This window comes from Coregonus lavaretus, assembly GCF_964263955.1.
Source record: "Coregonus lavaretus genome assembly, chromosome: 9".
NCBI lineage: Eukaryota > Metazoa > Chordata > Actinopteri > Salmoniformes > Salmonidae > Coregonus > Coregonus lavaretus.
In genome coordinates this window covers 28,307,690-28,326,415 of record NC_139996.1, presented here as the reverse complement: position 1 = coordinate 28,326,415, position 18,726 = coordinate 28,307,690, and the positions used below count along the sequence as shown (strand labels likewise).

Below are 18,726 nucleotides of genomic sequence, written 5' to 3'. Positions count from 1 at the left end.
ACTAGATTACTAATTGGGGGTGCTGTGTTGATGCTAAACCAATGGTTTATATACAGTATACACTAGATTACTAATTGGGGGTGCTGTGTTGATGCTAAACCAATGGTTTATATACAGTATACACTAGATTACTAATTGGGGGTGCTGTGTTGATGCTAAACCAATGGTTTATATACAGTATACACTAGATTACTAATTGGGGGTGCTGTGTTGATGCTAAACCAATGGTTTATATACAGTATACACTAGATTACTAATTGGGGGTGCTGTGTTGATGCTAAACCAATGGTTTATATACAGTATACACTAGATTACTAATTGGGGGTGCTGTGTTGATGCTAAACCAATGGTTTATATACAGTATACACTAGATTACTAATTGGGGGTGCTGTGTTGATGCTACCGTGGTGCCTCTATCTTGGCACTCCCCTGCCATTGTAAAAAATATTTTGGAAGCTATAGAAATGCATTTATTAATGTCTACATTCGTTTTTGCCACATTTATTATATTACAGACACCTTAATGCAAAACATATAAAAATAAAAACATTTTCTTAAAGTATATTTTTTTAGAGATTGCTAGTGTTACTGTCCCCACTACAACAACAAAATCCTTAAATAGATGTAATTTTGTCTTTGAAACATTTAATTGAAATACTGTAGAATTCCATTCATTCCTATGGAGGACTGCTCCCACTGGGGAGTGCCAATATGGCCGACTTGTGACTTCAAAGCCTCTCAATGGCCAATAAATAGCATAATTATTCCAGGGTTTATATACATCATCATTGGTAGTACTGTAATGCTGCATTCATAACACATCGGAAACTCTGAAAATATGGCTTGTAAACTCGGAACAAAGAGTTGTGTGCATTCACACGCTTTGAACAAGCTTTGTCAATGATAAACAATAAAAGTACAGCTAAACAAATGATTGTGTCGAAGCACAGGGATCATCCCCTATTTTCTCCACTTATAATAACAAGTTGGAGGGCGTTTAAATTCCGCTGGTCTGTCGTTCGCTACATACTTTAGTCTGAGACTGCCATCATTGAAGTCGTTTCTGGTGACGAGGGGCATGAGAAGCTTTGTACAAAACAAAGTCATCATCGATTGGATAATCTCTAACCAATCAGTATAAAAGCCAATGACACATTTTCAAACCACTGCTTTACCCGCTTGTGTTCTGGCTCTGGTCGAACCCATCGGTTTCTGGAACAATCAGATGGCCCGAATGTGTTCGCATTCGGTGAAGGGTCAGGGAGGTACTCAGATCCGGAGAAGAAACTAACATCTGTGGGGGTGGCGTAGCGTTTGGCTGGAGCAAGGAGTCTGGGTAGCCCAATAGTTTCTGATTCCAGCCTGCAGTTCGGGGCGTTCCTGCATGTGGGCATTCCTGCATCTGGTTGCTGCATTGGTTGCTGCAAGCATGCCATCTTCATGCTTGTGTGACACTTTTGATTTTCTGGATTTCCCCTGATTATCTATGTGATTAAAATGTGGGTCAAAAGGGAAATAAATGTACTATCTGAGTTTTTTGGGGGTGAAGGACACTGTCTAATGGTGTCCTAGCTAGCATGCTATTGGTGTTGCCCGCGCCTTATCTGTGGTTGGCATCCAACGTTATGGTGCATCACCGCCACCTACTGTACTCGACCTACCAATATAAGTATAAAGTGGGGTTCCTGCAGATGCAGAAATGCCCACATGCAGGAACGCCCCGAATTGCAGGCCGAAATTGCACCCTTGTCTGATAGCCAGGCATGTTTAAATATATATTTAGCATTCGAACGCTCGTGTTTCCGATTTTCCGACGTCATGAACAGCTCCTCTCGAGCATGACATTATCAGACCGACGACATCATCGTCGCGTCAAACACGGTTAGATGCGAACACACAACATCGGTCGCAGGTGGAGAGAAGAAACACACTTCGACATTGACGTTACTAAGACAACATTTAATTGATTTGCGACAACAAACATTTCGTGTCATAACGTTTATCATACCATTGTTTCATGACTGTCATCTACTTAGCGGTTTGACATCGCTTTATTCCCTGGTTCCTATTATGCCGTCCCGGTCTTGGTTTATCGCTGGTAGCGCTCTCCTCCTTTCTCTGGCAGTCGGGGCGAAGGGACCACATCCATGCACAGAGGTGAGATCCACTCGCAGGACGCAGATAATGTGTGTTGTTGTCGGAGTCATTGTTGCCGTCAGTATTTTCTGTAGGCTAATAATAGGCTATGCATGTTACTGGAAAACACAGGAGCGTGTTATTTACCAGTTTACGCATTCAAATAGAGAGTCAGAAGAGGACTGTGAGTTTAGGCACATACTGAGAACATGAACGCTAACAGTAGGCTTTTGTTATTCCACTCACCATAACTAATACGATTAAGAATTGATGACGCTACACTTCTGGTCAGATTCATATGTTTATCTAAATATAAAACACACACACACACACACAGCTTAGAGAGAGACACTTTACTCATCCTGTTTCTCAGAGTAACGTTACCTGTCAGTCATGCAATCTGTCAGTCCTGTCTGTGGGATTCCTGTGAGATTGTTGCTTAGTACACTTATACTGTTTAGGGCAATGTTTGACTGAGTATGGTGAAGGGGTTCCGAGGTGTGTGTATGTCTATGTGTTTTGCGTGCCTGCAGTGTTCTGGTTTGTGTCTCACCACTCAGGGCAGACTGAGTGTTATCAGTTTCTTGCATGGAGCTGCCTTTCCATCTCTCTCTCCCTCTCCCTCTCTCTCTCTCTCTCTCTCTCCCTCTCTCCCTCTATCCCTCTCTCCCTCTCCCTCTCCCTCTCTCTCTCTCTCTCTCTCTCTCTCTCTCTCTCTCTCTCTCTCTCTCTCTCTCTCTCTCTCTATCCCTCTATCCCTCTATCCCTCTCTCTCCCTCTCTCCCTCTCTCCCTCTATCCCTCTCTCTCCCTCTCTGCACTCATCACCTCTGAGCCATAGCACAGGGCAGGCAACAGCCTCAATTCAAATACAATTCTATTCGTCACATGCTTCTTAAACAACAATAATAATAGAAATAATAGAAAAGTAATAACACGTAATAATAAAAGTAATAATAAATGAGTAACAATAACTTGGCTATATACACAGGGTACCAGTACCAAGTCGGTGTGCAGGGGTACGAGGTAATTGAGGTAGATACTGTATGTACATATAACTAGGAATAAGTGACAGATAAAAACAGTAACAGCAGCCTATGTGATGAGTCTAAAAGGTTAGTGCAAAAATGGTCAAGGCAGATAGTCTGGGTAGCTATTTGGTTAACAATTTAACTAACAATTTAGCAGTCTTATGGCTTGGGGGTAGACGCTGTTCGGGGTCCTGTTGGTTTCAGACTTAGTGCATCGGTACCTCTTGCTGTGCGGTAGCAGAGGGAAAGGTCTATGACTTGGGTGGCTGGAGTCTTTGACAATTTTTTGGGCCTTCCTCTGACACCGCCTGGAATAGAGGTCCTGGATGGCCAGGAGGTCAGCCCCAGTGATGTACTGGGCCATACGCACTACCCTCTGTAGTGCCTTGTGGTCGGATGCCAAGCAGTTGCTATACCAAGCCGTGATGCAGCCAGTCAAGATGCTCTCAATGATGCAGCTGTATAACTTTTTGACGACCTGAGGGCCCATGCCAAATCTTTTCAGCCTCCTGAGGGGTAAGAGGTGTTGTTGTGCCCTCTTCACGACTGTGTTGGTGTGTGTGGAGCATGATCGATCCTTAGTGATGTGGACACCAAGCAACTTGAAGCTCTCAACTTGCTCCACTACAACCCTGTCAATGTGAATGGGGGCGTGCTCGGCCCTCCGTTTCCTGCAGTCCACGATCAGCTCCTTTGTCTTGCTGACATTGAGGGAGAGGTTGTTGTCCTGGCACCACACTGCCAGGTCTCTGACCTCCCTGTAGGCTGTCTCATCGTCGTCAGTGATCAGGCCTACCACCATCGTGTCGTCTGCAAACTTAATGATGGTGTTGGAGTCATGTTCGGCCACTTAGTCATGGGTGAACAGGTAGTACAGGAGGACTAAGGAGGACTCCTGAGGGGCCCCCGTGTTGAGGTCAGTGTGGCGGATGTATTGTTGTCTACCCTCACCACCTGGGGGCGGCCCGTCAGGAAGTCCAGGATCCAGTTGCAGAGGGAGGTGTTCAGTCCCAGGGTCCTTAGCTTAGTGATGAGCTTGGAGGGCTCTACGCTGAGCTGTAGTCAATGAACAGCATTCTCACATAGGTGTTCCTCTTGTCCAGGTGGGAAAGGGCAGTGTGGAGTGCAATAGAGATTGCATCATCTGTGGATCTTTTGGGGTGGTAGGCGAATTGGAGTGGGTCCAAGGTGTCTGAGATGAGCCATGACCAGCCTTTCAAAGCATTTCATGGCTACAGATGTGAGTGCTATGGGCGATAGTAATTTAGACAGGTTACCTTGGCATTCTAGGGCACAGGGACTATGGTGGTCTGCTTGAAACATGTATACAGTGTCTTGCAAAAGTATTCATACCCCTTGGATTTATTTACATTTTATTGTGTTACAAAGTGGGATTAAAAATGGATGTAATTGAAACTTTTTGTCAACAATCTACACAAAATAGTCTGTCAAAGTTTAAACATTAATAGAAATGAAATTACTAAAATATAGTCGTTACATAAGTATTCAACCCCTTTGTTTAGGCAAGCCTAAATTAGTTCAGGTGTCAAACTTGGCTTAACAAATCACATAATAAGTTACATGGACTCAATCTGTCTGAAATAATAGGGGTTGACATGATTTTTGAATGACTAACCCTTCCTCTGCACTTCCACAAGACTACCACGTCTACCATCAGAGAACAAGTATTTCAGCCCTACATTTAGCCTGGGCCAACCCTCCTCCTGGAGAGCCACTGGATATGCATGCGTTTCCTCTAGCCTGGCCCTTTAGAACACAACTGATTCTGCTAATCAATGTCCTGATGAGCAGCTGCTTGGATTTAAGTCTATTAGAGCAGGGCTGGAGCAAAAGCCTGCACACCCAGTAGCTCTGCAGAAGAAGGGTTGGTCACCCCTGGTCTAGTGGAACGTATTTAGAATGACACCATGTGACAGTAAACGTGATATAGCAGGGCTTGAGGTTTATATCAATATGAGTTCAGATTTCTCCCGAAACAGACTTCTTCTCCTATCAGGTAACACATGACAGGCATGTAGAATATAGACTCTTCTATTGAGTCATGGTGTGGAGGTATAGATAATTAATGTTTATGGCCTGATTATTGATTGTCATGAATCTTAGTGATGCATAGCTCAGTCATTCCTAAGAAAAAGAGACGAGGAGAGTTTTAGACAAATGGTAATAAATAAGTCAAGAAGTCATGTGAAAAATTGTCTGCATGTGGCACTCATTCATTTGCATCAACCCAATACTACTGTGGGATGCAAATAGCTTCAGTTTTGAGTAGGGCCGGGATGATACCAGTATCGCGATACTCGTTAGTATCGTGGCAAGGAAATAAAGCGAATTTAACTTCTTTAGGAAAACAGCCTTAATGTTGGAAACAAACATCATTATGTTGTCATCCAGTTACTTTGATATATTTTCCAAGCTATATACACACAATACTTTATATACAGTAGGTCTTTATAGGACCAAATGTTTGATCTGCTTCATGTTTTCATTTTAAGGACCAAACACTGGTGTTACTGTAAAACCTAGCCATGATTCTACAGCTCCATATCTCTGTCATGTCCATAAGGCCCACAGCATGACCGCAACATCACAGTGACCAGACACGTGTGTGTGTGTGTGAGGGATCCTCTAAAAGGTCAACATTCCTAAGACATGGCATGAAACGTGGTATTTCACTCAATGGTTTGGCGATCATTGTCTACATTGGTTTGGCAAATTCAATGCCTCCATGCATTAAACTGACCTAGCATCAGTGTTCAGGGACAATCGATCACATTTATTTATAAAGCCCTTTTAACATCAGCAGATGTCACAAAGTGCTTATACAGAAACCAACCTTTAATCACAAAGAGCAAGCAATGCAGATGTAGAAGCACAGTGGCTAGGAAAAACTCCCTAGAAAGGCGAGAACCTAGGAAGGAACCTAGAGAGGAACCAGGCTCTGAGGGGTGGCCAATCATCTTTTGGCTGTGCCCAGTGGAGATTATAAGAGTACATGGCCATTAAGGCCAGATCGTTCTTCAAGATGTTCAAACGTTCATAGATGACCAGCAGGGTCAAATAATAATCGCAGTGGTTGTAGAGGGTGCAACAGGTCAGCACCTCAGGAGTAAATGTCAGTTGGCTTTTCATAGCCGAGCATTCAGAGGTCGAGACAGCAGGTGGGAGAGGGAGAGAGAGAGAGGGGGAGAGAGAGAGAGAGGGAGAGAGAGTTGAAACAGCAGGTCCAGGACAAGGTAGCACGTCCGGTGAACCGGTTAGCCGCAGGCAGAGCAGCAGCACGACCAGGTGGACTGGTGATGGAGACAGACAGGAGTCGTCAGGTGAGGTAGTCCTGAGGCATGGTCCTAGGGCAGAGAGAGCGAGCGAGAGAGAGAGAAGAGAGAGAGAAGAGAGAGAGAAGAGAGAGAGAGAGATGGGAGAATTAGAGATGGGAGAATTAGAGATGGGAGAATTAGAGGGAGCATACTTAAGTTCACACAGGACAGCAGATAAGACAGGATAAATTCACCAGCTAGGCACGTAGACTATTGCAGCATAGATACTGGAGACTGAGACAGGGGGTCGGGGGACACTGGCCCCGTCCGACTATTCCCCCCGGACAGGGCTAACCAGTCAGGATATAACCCCACCCACTTTGCCAAAGCACAGCCCCCACACCACTAGAGGGATATCAACAGACCACCAACTTACTACCCTGAGACAAGGGAGAGTATAGCCCACGAAGACTACACCACCGCACGAGCCCGAGGGGGCGCAAAACTGGACAGGAAGATCACGTCAATGACTCATGTCGAGTATAGCGAAAAAGGCCTGGCATGACATGATGCACCCCTCCTAGGGACGGCATGGGACAACTTCTATCTCATCCATTAAACTGACCTAGGATCAGTGGTAAGGGACAACATCTATCTCATCCATTAAACTGACCTAGGATCAGTGGTTAGGGACAACTTCTGTCTCATCCATTAAACTGACCAAGGATCAGTGGTTAGGAACAACTTACCATGCATACCCACTGTGTGCTGTGACTTGGTTTCCTATATCCATAGTGATGGAATGTTGTGTTATGTGTATCCACCAGGGCGGGGAGTAGTGGGCGTGGCCAGAGAACCTACCGGAGGAGAGAGATAGAGAGGGGATGATGACTCAGGACCATTAGTGGTCTTGGTGTTTACTGACCTCTCTGTCCCCCAGTCGTGTCTATTCTCTGTCTATCTTTATCTCACTGTTTCTCACACATACTGTTCACACACAGACACACTGAACTTCTCTCTCTCATTGTGTAACAATGCTTTCTCTTGTGTTGCAGACAGACTACTACTATGAGTATACAGAGTGTGACAGTACAGGGTCACGATGGAGAGTAGCAATCCCTCAGAGCCATGGATCCTGCATCGGACTGCCAGAGCCTGTACGAGGGACAGAGTGCAGTAAGTTGTGTGTGTGCGTTTGTGTGTCAAAGATGGTAAGTAAAGAGACTTGGGGTTTGTAGGGATAGCTCAGGATTTTTTTATTTAAAAAAAAAATCATTTAGCAGACGCTCTTATCCAGAGCGACTTACATGAGCAATTAGGGTTAAGTGCCTTGCTTAAGGGCACATCGACAGATTTTTCACCTAGTTGGCTCAGGGATTAGAACCAGCGACCTTTCGGTTACTGGCACAACGCGCTTACCCACTAAGCTACCTGCCGACTTCTAGCCCTTTTCTAGCCCTCTTCTCAGTGTGTATGTCCAGTTGAGGGTGAGGTTGGGCAAGGGACAAGGGAGAGGGGTGTTGGAGTTCTCCTTTGTTTCTCACACCCTCTTATCAGCTGGTTGGAATTTCCTCCAGTATTCCACAACGGCCTGATTGGCTCTCTTTGGCTCTGCTCCAGCCAACCGCAGAGCTGGCTTCATGCTGGAACAACAGGCCAATAACCTCAGAACATCATACACATACACACACGCACATACACACACATATGGTTACCACTTAGGCCATACACGTTTAATTAACTGTATAACGGATGCCCCACTTCACATTTCTCAAAAATAAACAAAAGGGGAAAAAGTAAATAAATTATTTATTATAAACAATTATTTTTGACAAATCAAATTATTTGCTTTGCCATGGTAGTAGTTAGGATTCGGTTCGATAGCGGTGAATCAAATCATGGTAATCAAAATAATAATTTGTGAATTGGGAACAGTAAAAACAAATGTTTTAGTAGCCTTTCTTTTGGATTATGTCACTGTAAAACTTGTTTTGTAGATATTTTAAGTTGATTTGGGCATTGCAAGTCAATAGATGCTAGTCAGCCTGCAGTGAACACCTCTAAGGTAAGATAAATATGACTAAACTAGAATCTGTACATTTCCTGAAGACAATGTGTGTGCTTGCTTCAACTGTCTAAAAATATTTGGATGGTAGTAGGAGATGTGTATGTATAATTCAAGAGGAATAAAAGCTGAAGCAGTTTAATAGAGTAAAAATTGATCTGATTACTTTAGTAGAATGCTATACTGTATAGTTCAGCTAGCCCATCAATACCATAATACCAAATGGATAAAATCTCTTGATGAGGTTGCTAGGTATTGCACCAATATTGTTTAGTATTTTTTTACAAGGGGTTACATTTTGTATTTATGTTTTGCTCGCTAACTTCACTTTTCTGAAGAAAAAATATATTTTTGACTGGCCTTACTGTTTGCTGTGTAAAGGCCAGTCAAAGCAATAGGGGTCTGGTGGTTATGTCTTTAACTGATGCGTGTCTGTGGACAAGATTTCATTGACATAATGTAGCTGTAGCGTGATAAATATTTTACACAGTCATATCCAAAATTATTGGCACCCTTGATGAACATTAGCAAAAAATCATGCATAAATAAATGATAAGAATACTGAGCTACACTACATGACCAAAAGTATGTGGACACCTGCTCGTCAAACATCTAATTCTAAAATCATGGGCATTAATATGGAGTTGGTCCTCCCTTTGCTGCCACTCTTCTGGGAAGGCTTTCCACTAGATGTTGGAACATTGCTGCGGGGACTTGCTTCCATTCAGCCACAAGAGCATTAGTGAGGCCGGGCACTGATGTTGGGCGATTAGGCCCGGCTCGCAGTCAGCGTTCCAATTCATCCCAAAGGTGTTCGATGGGGTTGAGGTCAGGGCTTTGTTCAGGCCAGTCAAGTTCTTCCACACCGATCTCGACAAGCCATTTCTGTATGGACCTCACTTTGTGCATGGGGGCATTGTCATGCTAAAAATAGGAAAGGGCCTTCCCCAAACTGTTGCCACAAAGTTGGAAGCACAAAATCGTCTAGAATGTCATTGTATGCTGTAGCGTTAAGATTTCCCTTCACTGGAACTAAGGGGCCTAGCCCGAACAATGAAAAACAGCCCAGACCAAACTTTACAGTTGGCACTATGCATTGGGGCAGGTAGCGTTCTCCTGGCATCTGCCAAACCCAGATTAGTCCGTCAGACTGCCAGATGGTGAAGCGTGATTCATCACTCCAGAGAACGCATTTCCACTGCTCCAGAGTCCAATGGCAGCGAGCTTTACACCGCTGCAGCCGACGCTTGGCATTGCGCATGTTGAACTTGTGTGCAGCTGCTCGGCCATGGAAACCCATTTCATGAAGCTCCCGACGAACAGTTCTTGTGCTTACGTTGCTTCCAGAGGCATTGTGGAACTCGGTAGTGAGTGTTGCAACTGAGGACAGATTATTTTTATGCACTGCGCGCTTCAACACTCGGCGGTCCCGTTCTGTGAGCTTGTGTGGCCTACCACTTCACGGCTGAGCCGTTGTTGCGCCTAGATGTTTCCAATTCACAATAACAGCACTTACAGTTGACCGGGCAGCTCTAGCAGGGCAGAAATATGACGAACTGACTTGTTGTAAAGGTGGCATCCTATGATGGTGGCACGTTGAAAGTCACTGAGCTCTTTAGTAAGGCCATTCTACTGCCAATGTTTGTCTATGGAGATTGCATGGCGGTGTGCTTGATTTTATACATCTGTCAGCAACAGGTGTGGCTGAAATAGCCGAAACCACTAATTTGAAGGGGTGTCCACATACTTTTGTATATAAAGTGTAAATGGTATGCCAAAACATCTGGCAAATTCTATTATATATTAATACAATTGGTCAGAGAAAAATATTTTGTTTAAAGCTGGAAACAGCCACGTCCGTTTGGGATATTACAACATCAACAACTGCAAACAACGAACACTGACATTATTGCACGCCCGATAGAAGAGCACAATATGTACTGCAATTTCTTTTACCATGCTGTGCGACGCTCCTCAGCTCAACAACCAAAACAATGACAACGGTGGTGGGTTGGCCAGTGGTGCATTTTACGCCTACTCCGGATTCCATCTTCAACTGTTTTCAATACTTTTTGCACCCTCCTCTTGCACTTAGCCTTTTCTATAATGTTTTCTGAGATTGAAGAACACATTGGGAGGGATCTTAGACTATTTCTCCATACAGAATCTTTTCTCATCCTTGATATCCTTTGGTCTGCGTTTGTGGACAGCCCTCTTCAATTCAAATCACAGTTTTTTAATGGGGTTCAAGTCTGGAGACTGAGATAGCCATTGTGGTCAATTAACCATTTCTTTGTGGATTTTGATGTGTGCTTTGGTTATTGTCTTTCTAGAAGATCCACTTGCGGCCAATTTTTAGCCTCCTATCAGAGGCAACCAGGTTTTTGGCTAAAACGGAAGCAAAACAGCCCCATAACATCAAAGATCCACCACCATATTTTACAGTAGGTATGATGTTATTTTCTGTATATACATCCTTGTTTAGAAAATCAAACACACCACTGGTGTGCGTGGCCAAAGAGCTCTATTTTCGTCTCATCTGACCATAGCATCCGGTTCCAATCCAAGTGCCAATGCCTTTAGCAAACTCCAGGCATTTTCATTTGTGGATTGCTCTCTTTTTTCTGGCAACCCTTCCAAATAGCCTATTGGCATGGAGGTGGCGTCTAATTGTAGATTTGGAGACTCGGTGACCCCAAGATGTGTCCAAGTTCTGTAATTCCCAACTGTGGCCCAACCGAACCATCTTCCTCACTATGCTTGGGGACAAGATTGGGTCCTCTACACTTGGGTCCTCTACCAGGCAGGTATACCACTGTTCCAGTGCTTACTTTTTAATTGTTGCCCTAAGCATTTGTCTCTTTTCATTTGTGAGTTCTTTGCCTTTCCCCATGGTGATGGATGACGAAGGGATTTTACATGCTTGTTATCAAATGTTTATACCCCAGTGAAACAGGAAGCCATGGAAGGTCACAATATACCTCTTTAAACTGAGATTTAGGTAAAAAAGGACCATTTTAATGCAGATTTTATTTTGTTTGATTTTATTTATAAGAATCTTTAAGGGTGCCAATAATTTTGACACCTAGAATTTGGGTTTAAAAAAAACTTGTTAAACAACAACTCTTTCTCTGAGCAATTGTATTAGTATAAAATAATACCATTTTATTTTTTGCTAATCTTTATTGAGGGTGCCAATAATTTTGGATGTAGGTCACTGACCAGTAGTGCTGAGCAATTAGTGCTTTTTGAGGTCGTTTTTGTTAGATTCTTTTTTTTTCACGGTTTTCGATTTTGATAATTTTTTTAGACATGAAATGCACTATGCATTATGTGGGTTGAATTCTGTAACAACATTGAGTAAAACAATGAATAAAAGTCCCATGATGGTGGTGACTGCCCATTACTGCTTATCACTTATTAACTATAATTTATTCACATTACTTTAATTTAATAAAATATTTGTTTTATTTGTTGACTTCATTATTTCATTCTAAGTCATCATCTCATCTCTATATGAGCAACATAATAGCTGTGTTTTCCCCCTGGGAAAGGAGAGAGTTAGTCGCTCGCTCGACACAGCAGTGGGCCCCAGCGAAACGGGTATAGGGTCAGGCAGACACTTTCATTACAGGAATCATGATGATAATGTACTTTACTGTTTGACCAAATCATGGTTTTAGCCTCCTTAAAAAATAGGACGTTTTGAGTAAGGTGACCATGTAGAATGTGCAGCTCGCACCGATGCGACCAATAAAAAGTGTAACTCGCACAGCCAAGTCAAAGGATTGGTCTCAGTATGGAGCCCTGCTGTGTTTGCTCTCCAGGCTGCACTTTCAGACCCCGACAAAGCTCCTCTATCGATTTGGCCTACGTTTTTAGGGACAAGACAATTATCCTGCTGATCTTACAACAACACAATTCAATGATTATTAAAATATTCAACCTACTGTATGTTGTGATAATTGCGTTGTTTTCTCTATAACCCGCTACAATTGCATTCATACACCACTGTGATAGATAAGGCAGCCAAGCCATATACATTTGTTTACAGACACAGGTTCAGAAGTCAACAGAATGAATTCAACCACATAGCCAAGCCATATACATTTGTTTACAGACACAGGTTCAGAAGTCAACAGAATGAATTCAACCACATAGCCTAGGCTATACATTTGTTTACAGACACAGGTTCAGAAGTCAACAGAATGAATTCAACCACATAGCCTAGGCTATACATTTGTTTACAGACACAGGTTCAGAAGTCAACAGAATGAATTCAACCACATAGCCTAGGCTATACATTTGTGTTTCATCACATGAAACAGGAGAGTATAAAGTCCACAAAGCAAATGTAACAGTTACATGACCTACATAGCATGGTCAAATGTAACAGTTACATGACCTACATAGCATGGTCAAATGTAACAGTTACATGACCTACATAGCATGGTCAAATGTAACAGTTACATGACCTACATAGCATGGTCAAATGTAACAGTTACATGACCTACATAGCATGGTCAAATGTAACAGTTACATGACCTACATAGCATGGTCAAATGTAACAGTTACATGACCTACATAGCATGGTCAAATGTAACAGTTACATGACCTACATAGCATGGTCAAATGTAACAGTTACATGACCTACATAGCATGGTCAAATGTAACAGTTACATGACCTACATAGCATGGTCAAATGGAAGTTCATGTTAGTTGGCCAACATTTCACTATCGGTTTGCTCAACTTGTAATAAACGAAAATGTTTCCGAAGCAGCAAGATCACAATAATGGGAAATATAACTTTGACATGTTGTAGGCTAACTATAGGGAGAAGGGACACACAAAGTGATTTTTGTAGCAGGTTAGGAGAGGATTTATACTAATCCCAACTATTTTCCTAATCTTAACCTCAGTCTCCTAACCTGTTACGTTAATTATCCTAACCTGCTGCGGAAGTTCTCCTAATGTGCTACGGAAAAGTATTTTCGGTGTCGAAGTGGCGTGAAAAGAGTGTTTCCCATAGGGAAAAGCCCCGGCATACTGATGTTAACCTGTGGTAACCCTACATAAAAAAGGCACACACCTTTTATTTTAGGACCAGCAGCGCTGCCGCCGCTATTGCAGCACCACCAGCTGGGCTGGGCACTATGCGCAACTAGCACATTCACACTCATCACAATATGCAATTAACCTTTGCAGAATATATGCCCACAGTTCAGTCCTAATAGGTATATAGTTATTGCAATATTGCGGCCAAGATGTCAGCAAATATCGGCATGTTCATTCCGAAATAATAGTTTAAGATAATTAATTGAATCAAATGTAATTTAGTCTTGACGGTTAAAGGGATGATGGAAAATGGTTAACGTGAAAAAATGAAATAGCATGCCAATGACATGTAATGTAGCCTACACTTTATTTTTATATAAACCTTCAGAAAATACAGTATTTATGAAAAAATGGTGAAGGTCCAATTGTTGGCACTACAATGTATCGACTTGCTCGCCAGTGCTCTCTGAAGAAGAAACAACGATACCATATAGCCTAACAAAATTGCTCACAAAACAGAACAGATTTTAGGAGTTTTTTTTCAATAGAAGCGCCGGTCCTCTTAAATTTTAACTTCAGGTTGCACATACAATTATTTAATGGCATATCCTATGGTATGATGTGGCCATACAGTCATGCCAAGCATAGGGTTGTCTTGGAAGATGGAAATGGGAAAATAATAGACTCGTGAAAAACAATTCAAATAGCACCCCAATACCATGATGTAGGCCTATAGGCTAGATTTAATTTACTACTTGAATTGTGACCACAAACTCTGCATAAATGGGAGGGAAAGTTAGATCCGAACACGATGCAGACACAATGCGGGCATAGTAGACACATTTTAATACCAGGTGTAATTGCAAGTAAATGCGAGGCCCGTGTTCGGATTGTCATCCTATCACAGCTGTTCGGATAGGGCTAATACAAAGTGTAAGTGGGGTCTCTGTGGCTTTTTACAACCACACATACACACACACACACACAGCCCTCTTAACCAGGATGTGGGGATTAATAGTAGTCTTGTCTCCGTGGTTACAGGGAAACCAGTGGAGGGCTGTTGTACATCTCTGAGCCGTATCCATCCCCCTTGTCACGATCGTCTTGTAGCGAAGTAGACCAAGGCGCAGCGTGTGAACCAAACATGACTTTATTTAATTAAAGTAACAAACAAAACACGATTCGTGAAGTCCACGGTTAAACATACCGACACAGAACAAAAACCCACAACCCCCAAGGGAAAACATACAGTATAAATATGGCTCCCAATCAGAGACAACCAGCAAACAGCTGACACTCGTTGCCTCTGATTGGGAGTCACATCGTCAAACATAGAATCAAACAAACTAGAATACCCAACATAGAAAATGAACACACAGAATGAACACACCCTGGCTCAACATATAGAGTCCCAGAGCCAGGGTGTGAGAGTACCCCCCCCTAAAGGCGCGGACTGCGACCGCGCCTCAACAAAACCCCAAACAGGGGAGGGCTGGGTGGGCATTCCTCCTCGGAGGCGGCTCCGGCTCCGGCCTTGACCACCACCCCTCCATAATTCCCCCGTAGCGCCCCTGGTCCGGTCTGACCCCGCTGGCTGGATCTGGACTGGACATTGACGGAGCGGATTGCTTACGCTCCGTTGTGGAGCAGCTGACCGGTCTTACCAGGCTGACGACTCGCCCCCCGGGCTTGGTGCGAGTAGCAGGAACGGGCTGAACCAGGCTGACGACTCGCACCCCTGGCTTGGTGCGAGTGGCAGGAACGGGCTGGACCAGGCTGACGACTCGCACCCCTGGCTTGGTGCGAGTGGCAGGAACGGACTGGACCAGGCTGACGACGCACACCGTAGGCTTGGTGCGTGGAGCAGGGACAGGCCGGGCTGGGCTGTCGACGCACACCGTAGGCTTGGTGCGTGGAGCAGGGACAGGCCGGACAGGACTGTCGACGCACACCGTAGGCTTGGTGCGTGGAGCAGGGACAGGCCGGGCTGGGCTGGCGACGCACACCGTAGGTTTGGTGGGTGGAGCAGGAACAGGCCGGGCAGGGCTGTCGACGCACACCGTAGGCTTGGTGCGTGGAGCAGGGACAGGCCGGGCTGGGCTGGCGACGCACACCGTAGGTTTGGTGCGTGGAGCAGGAACAGGCCGGACAGGACTGTCGACGCACACCGTAGGCTTGGTGCGTGGAGCAGGGACAGGCCGGGCTGGGCTGGCGACGCACACCGTAGGTTTGGTGCGTGGAGCAGGAACAGGCCGGACAGGACTGTCGACGCACACCGTAGGCTTGGTGCGTGGAGCAGGGACAGGCCGGGCTGGGCTGGCGACGCACACCGTAGGTTTGGTGCGTGGAGCAGGGACAGGCCGGGCTGGGCTGGCGACGCACACCGTAGGCTTGGTGCGTGGAGCAGGGACAGGCCGGACAGGGCTGGCGACGCACACCGTAGGTTTGGTGCGTGGAGCAGGAACAGGCCGGGCAGGGCTGTCGACGCACACCGTAGGCTTGGTGCGTGGAGCAGGGACAGGCCGGGCTGGGCTGTCGACGCACACCGTAGGTTTGGTGCGTGGAGCAGGGACAGGCCGGGCTGGGCTGGCGACGCACACCGTAGGTTTGGTGCGTGGAGCAGGGACAGGCCGGGCTGGGCTGGCGACGCACACCGTAGGCTTGGTGCGTGGAGCAGGGACAGGCCGGACAGGGCTGGCGACGCACACCGTAGGTTTGGTGCGTGGAGCAGGAACAGGCCGGGCAGGGCTGTCGACGCACACCGTAGGTTTGGTGCGTGGAGCAGGGACAGGCCGGACCGTACTGGGAACACACACCACTGGCTTTAAACGGGGATCAGGAACGGGCCGGACCGGACTGGCAATACACCTCAGTCCCTCTCGCCGTGCCTCTACGACTTCCTTCCCTCCTCTCGCCAATGGCTCCCGTAACCCGGTGGCCTTCTCTCCTCTTCTCCTATTTCGCCCTGTGGCAGCCTCCTGCTGCCCAGTCGCCCATGCCGTGTGCCCCCCCCTAAAAAATTATTGGGGGTGCCTCTCGTCCGTCCGACGATGGCACTGCTGACGCCGCTGCTCCTCTCTCGCCAGGGCCTTGATCCTACCCCAAGGTCCCTTGCCCCCGAGCATGTCCTCCCAGGACCACACTTTGCCCACCTGGGCCATCGCCAGCCTCTCCATCTCCTTTCCTGGCGCTTCCTCCCATGACCAGGCTGCCTGCTCCTGGACACGCTGCTTGGTCCTTGTACGGTGGGTTTTTCTGTCACGATCGTCTTGTAGCGAAGTAGACCAAGGCGCAGCGTGTGAACCAAACATGACTTTATTTAATTAAAGTAACAAACAAAACACGATTCGTGAAGTCCACGGTTAAACATACCGACATGGAACAAAAACCCACAACCCCCAAGGGAAAACATACAGTATAAATATGGCTCCCAATCAGAGACAACCAGCAAACAGCTGACACTCGTTGCCTCTGATTGGGAGTCACATCGTCAAACATAGAATCAAACAAACTAGAATACCCAACATAGAAAATGAACACACAGAATGAACACACCCTGGCTCAACATATAGAGTCCCAGAGCCAGGGTGTGACACCCCTCCACTTGGTGTAAACAGAGGGTCTACGATTTTTCTTTTACCAATCCAATGTTATTCTCATGATGACTACACCCCTCCATATGTATTTGGACAGTGAAGCTAAAATGTTTAATTTAGCTCTATGCTCCAGTATTTTGGATTTGTGATCAAATGTTTCAAATGAGGCGACTGTCACCTTTTTATTTGAGGGTATTTTTTATACTTATGTTTTATCATTTAGAAATGAAAGCACTTTATGTATCTAGTCCCCCCATGTGAATAAGTCATAAGTATTTGGACAAATTAACTTATCAAAGTAGTCAATAGTTTAGTATTTGGTCCCATATAGAATAAAACTTTATTGTCCATCCAGGATGGAGATTTCTCTTTGGCATCACCTTAAATTAAAAGGATCACATCACACACATTTAAAGCAGTCAGTCCATCATATTGCATACACTAAAAACATGAAGGATATTGATACATTCACACACAACTGACCGCTGCCCCAACTGCACTGTTAAAATAGATAAATAGATACAGTTGAAGTCTGAAGTTTACGTACACCTTGGCCAAATACATTTAAACTCAGTTTTTCACAATTCCTAGCATTTAATCCTAGTAGAAATGCCCTGTCTTAGGTCAGTTAGGATCACCACTTTATTTTAAGAATGTGAAATGTCAGAATAATAGTAGAGAAAATGATTTATTTCAGCTTTTATTTCTTTCATCACATTCCCAGTGGGTCAGAAGTTTACATACACTCAATTAGTATTTGGTAGCATTGCCTTTAAATTGTTCAACTTGGGTGAAACGTTTCGGGTAGCCTTCCAGAAGCTTCCCACAATAAGTTGGGTGAATTTTGGCCCATTCCTCCTGACAGAGCTGGTGTAACTGAGTCAGGTTTGTAGGCCTCCTTGCTCGCACACGCTTTTTCAGTTCTGTCTGTGTCTACACATTTTCTATAGGATTGAGGTCAGGGCTTTGTGATGGCGACTCCAATACCTTGACTTTGTTGTCCTTAAGCCATTTTGCCACAACATTGGAAGTATGCTTGGGGTCATTGTCCATTTGGAAGACCCATTTGTGACCAAGCTTTGACTTCCTGACTGATGTCTTGAGATGTTGCTTCAATATATCCATATAATTTCCCGTCCTCATGATGCCATCTATTTTGTGAAGTGCACCAGTCCCTCCTGCAGCAAAGCACCCCCACAGCATGATGCTGCCCCCCGTGCTTCACGGTTGGGATGGTGTTCTTCAGCTTCAAGGACCCCCTTTTTCCTCCAAACATAACGATGGTCATTATGGCCAAACAGTTCTATTTTTGTTTCATCAGACCAGAGGACATTTCTCCAAAAAGTACGATCTTTGTCCCCATGTGCAGTTGCAAACCATAATCTGGCTTTTTTTATGGCGGTTTTGGAGCAGTGGCTTCTTCCTTGCTGAGCGGCCTTTCAGGTTATGTCGATATAGGACTCGTTTTACTGTGGATATAGATACTTTTGTACCTGTTTCCTCCAGCATCTTCACAAGGTCATTTGCTGTTGTTCTGGGATTGATTTGCACTTTTCACACCAAAGTAC

At 44.9% G+C, this 18,726-nt stretch overlaps 1 protein-coding gene across 1 annotated transcript in view; it reads left to right on the top strand.

Annotated features, from left to right (window-relative positions):
- Positions 1-1,886: 1,886 nt before the first annotated feature.
- The window catches only part of LOC311135319 (endosome/lysosome-associated apoptosis and autophagy regulator family member 2-like), a gene marked incomplete at both ends in the record, with an annotated part of 32,777 nt that continues 15,937 nt past the window's right edge, over positions 1,887-18,726 (top strand). Inside the window, 3 exons of the mRNA XM_084169266.1 lie at positions 1,887-1,912; positions 2,037-2,157; positions 7,497-7,617. Coding sequence (XP_084025392.1) covers positions 1,887-1,912; positions 2,037-2,157; positions 7,497-7,617 — 268 coding nt within the window. The remainder of the gene's footprint in view (positions 1,913-2,036; positions 2,158-7,496; positions 7,618-18,726) is intronic.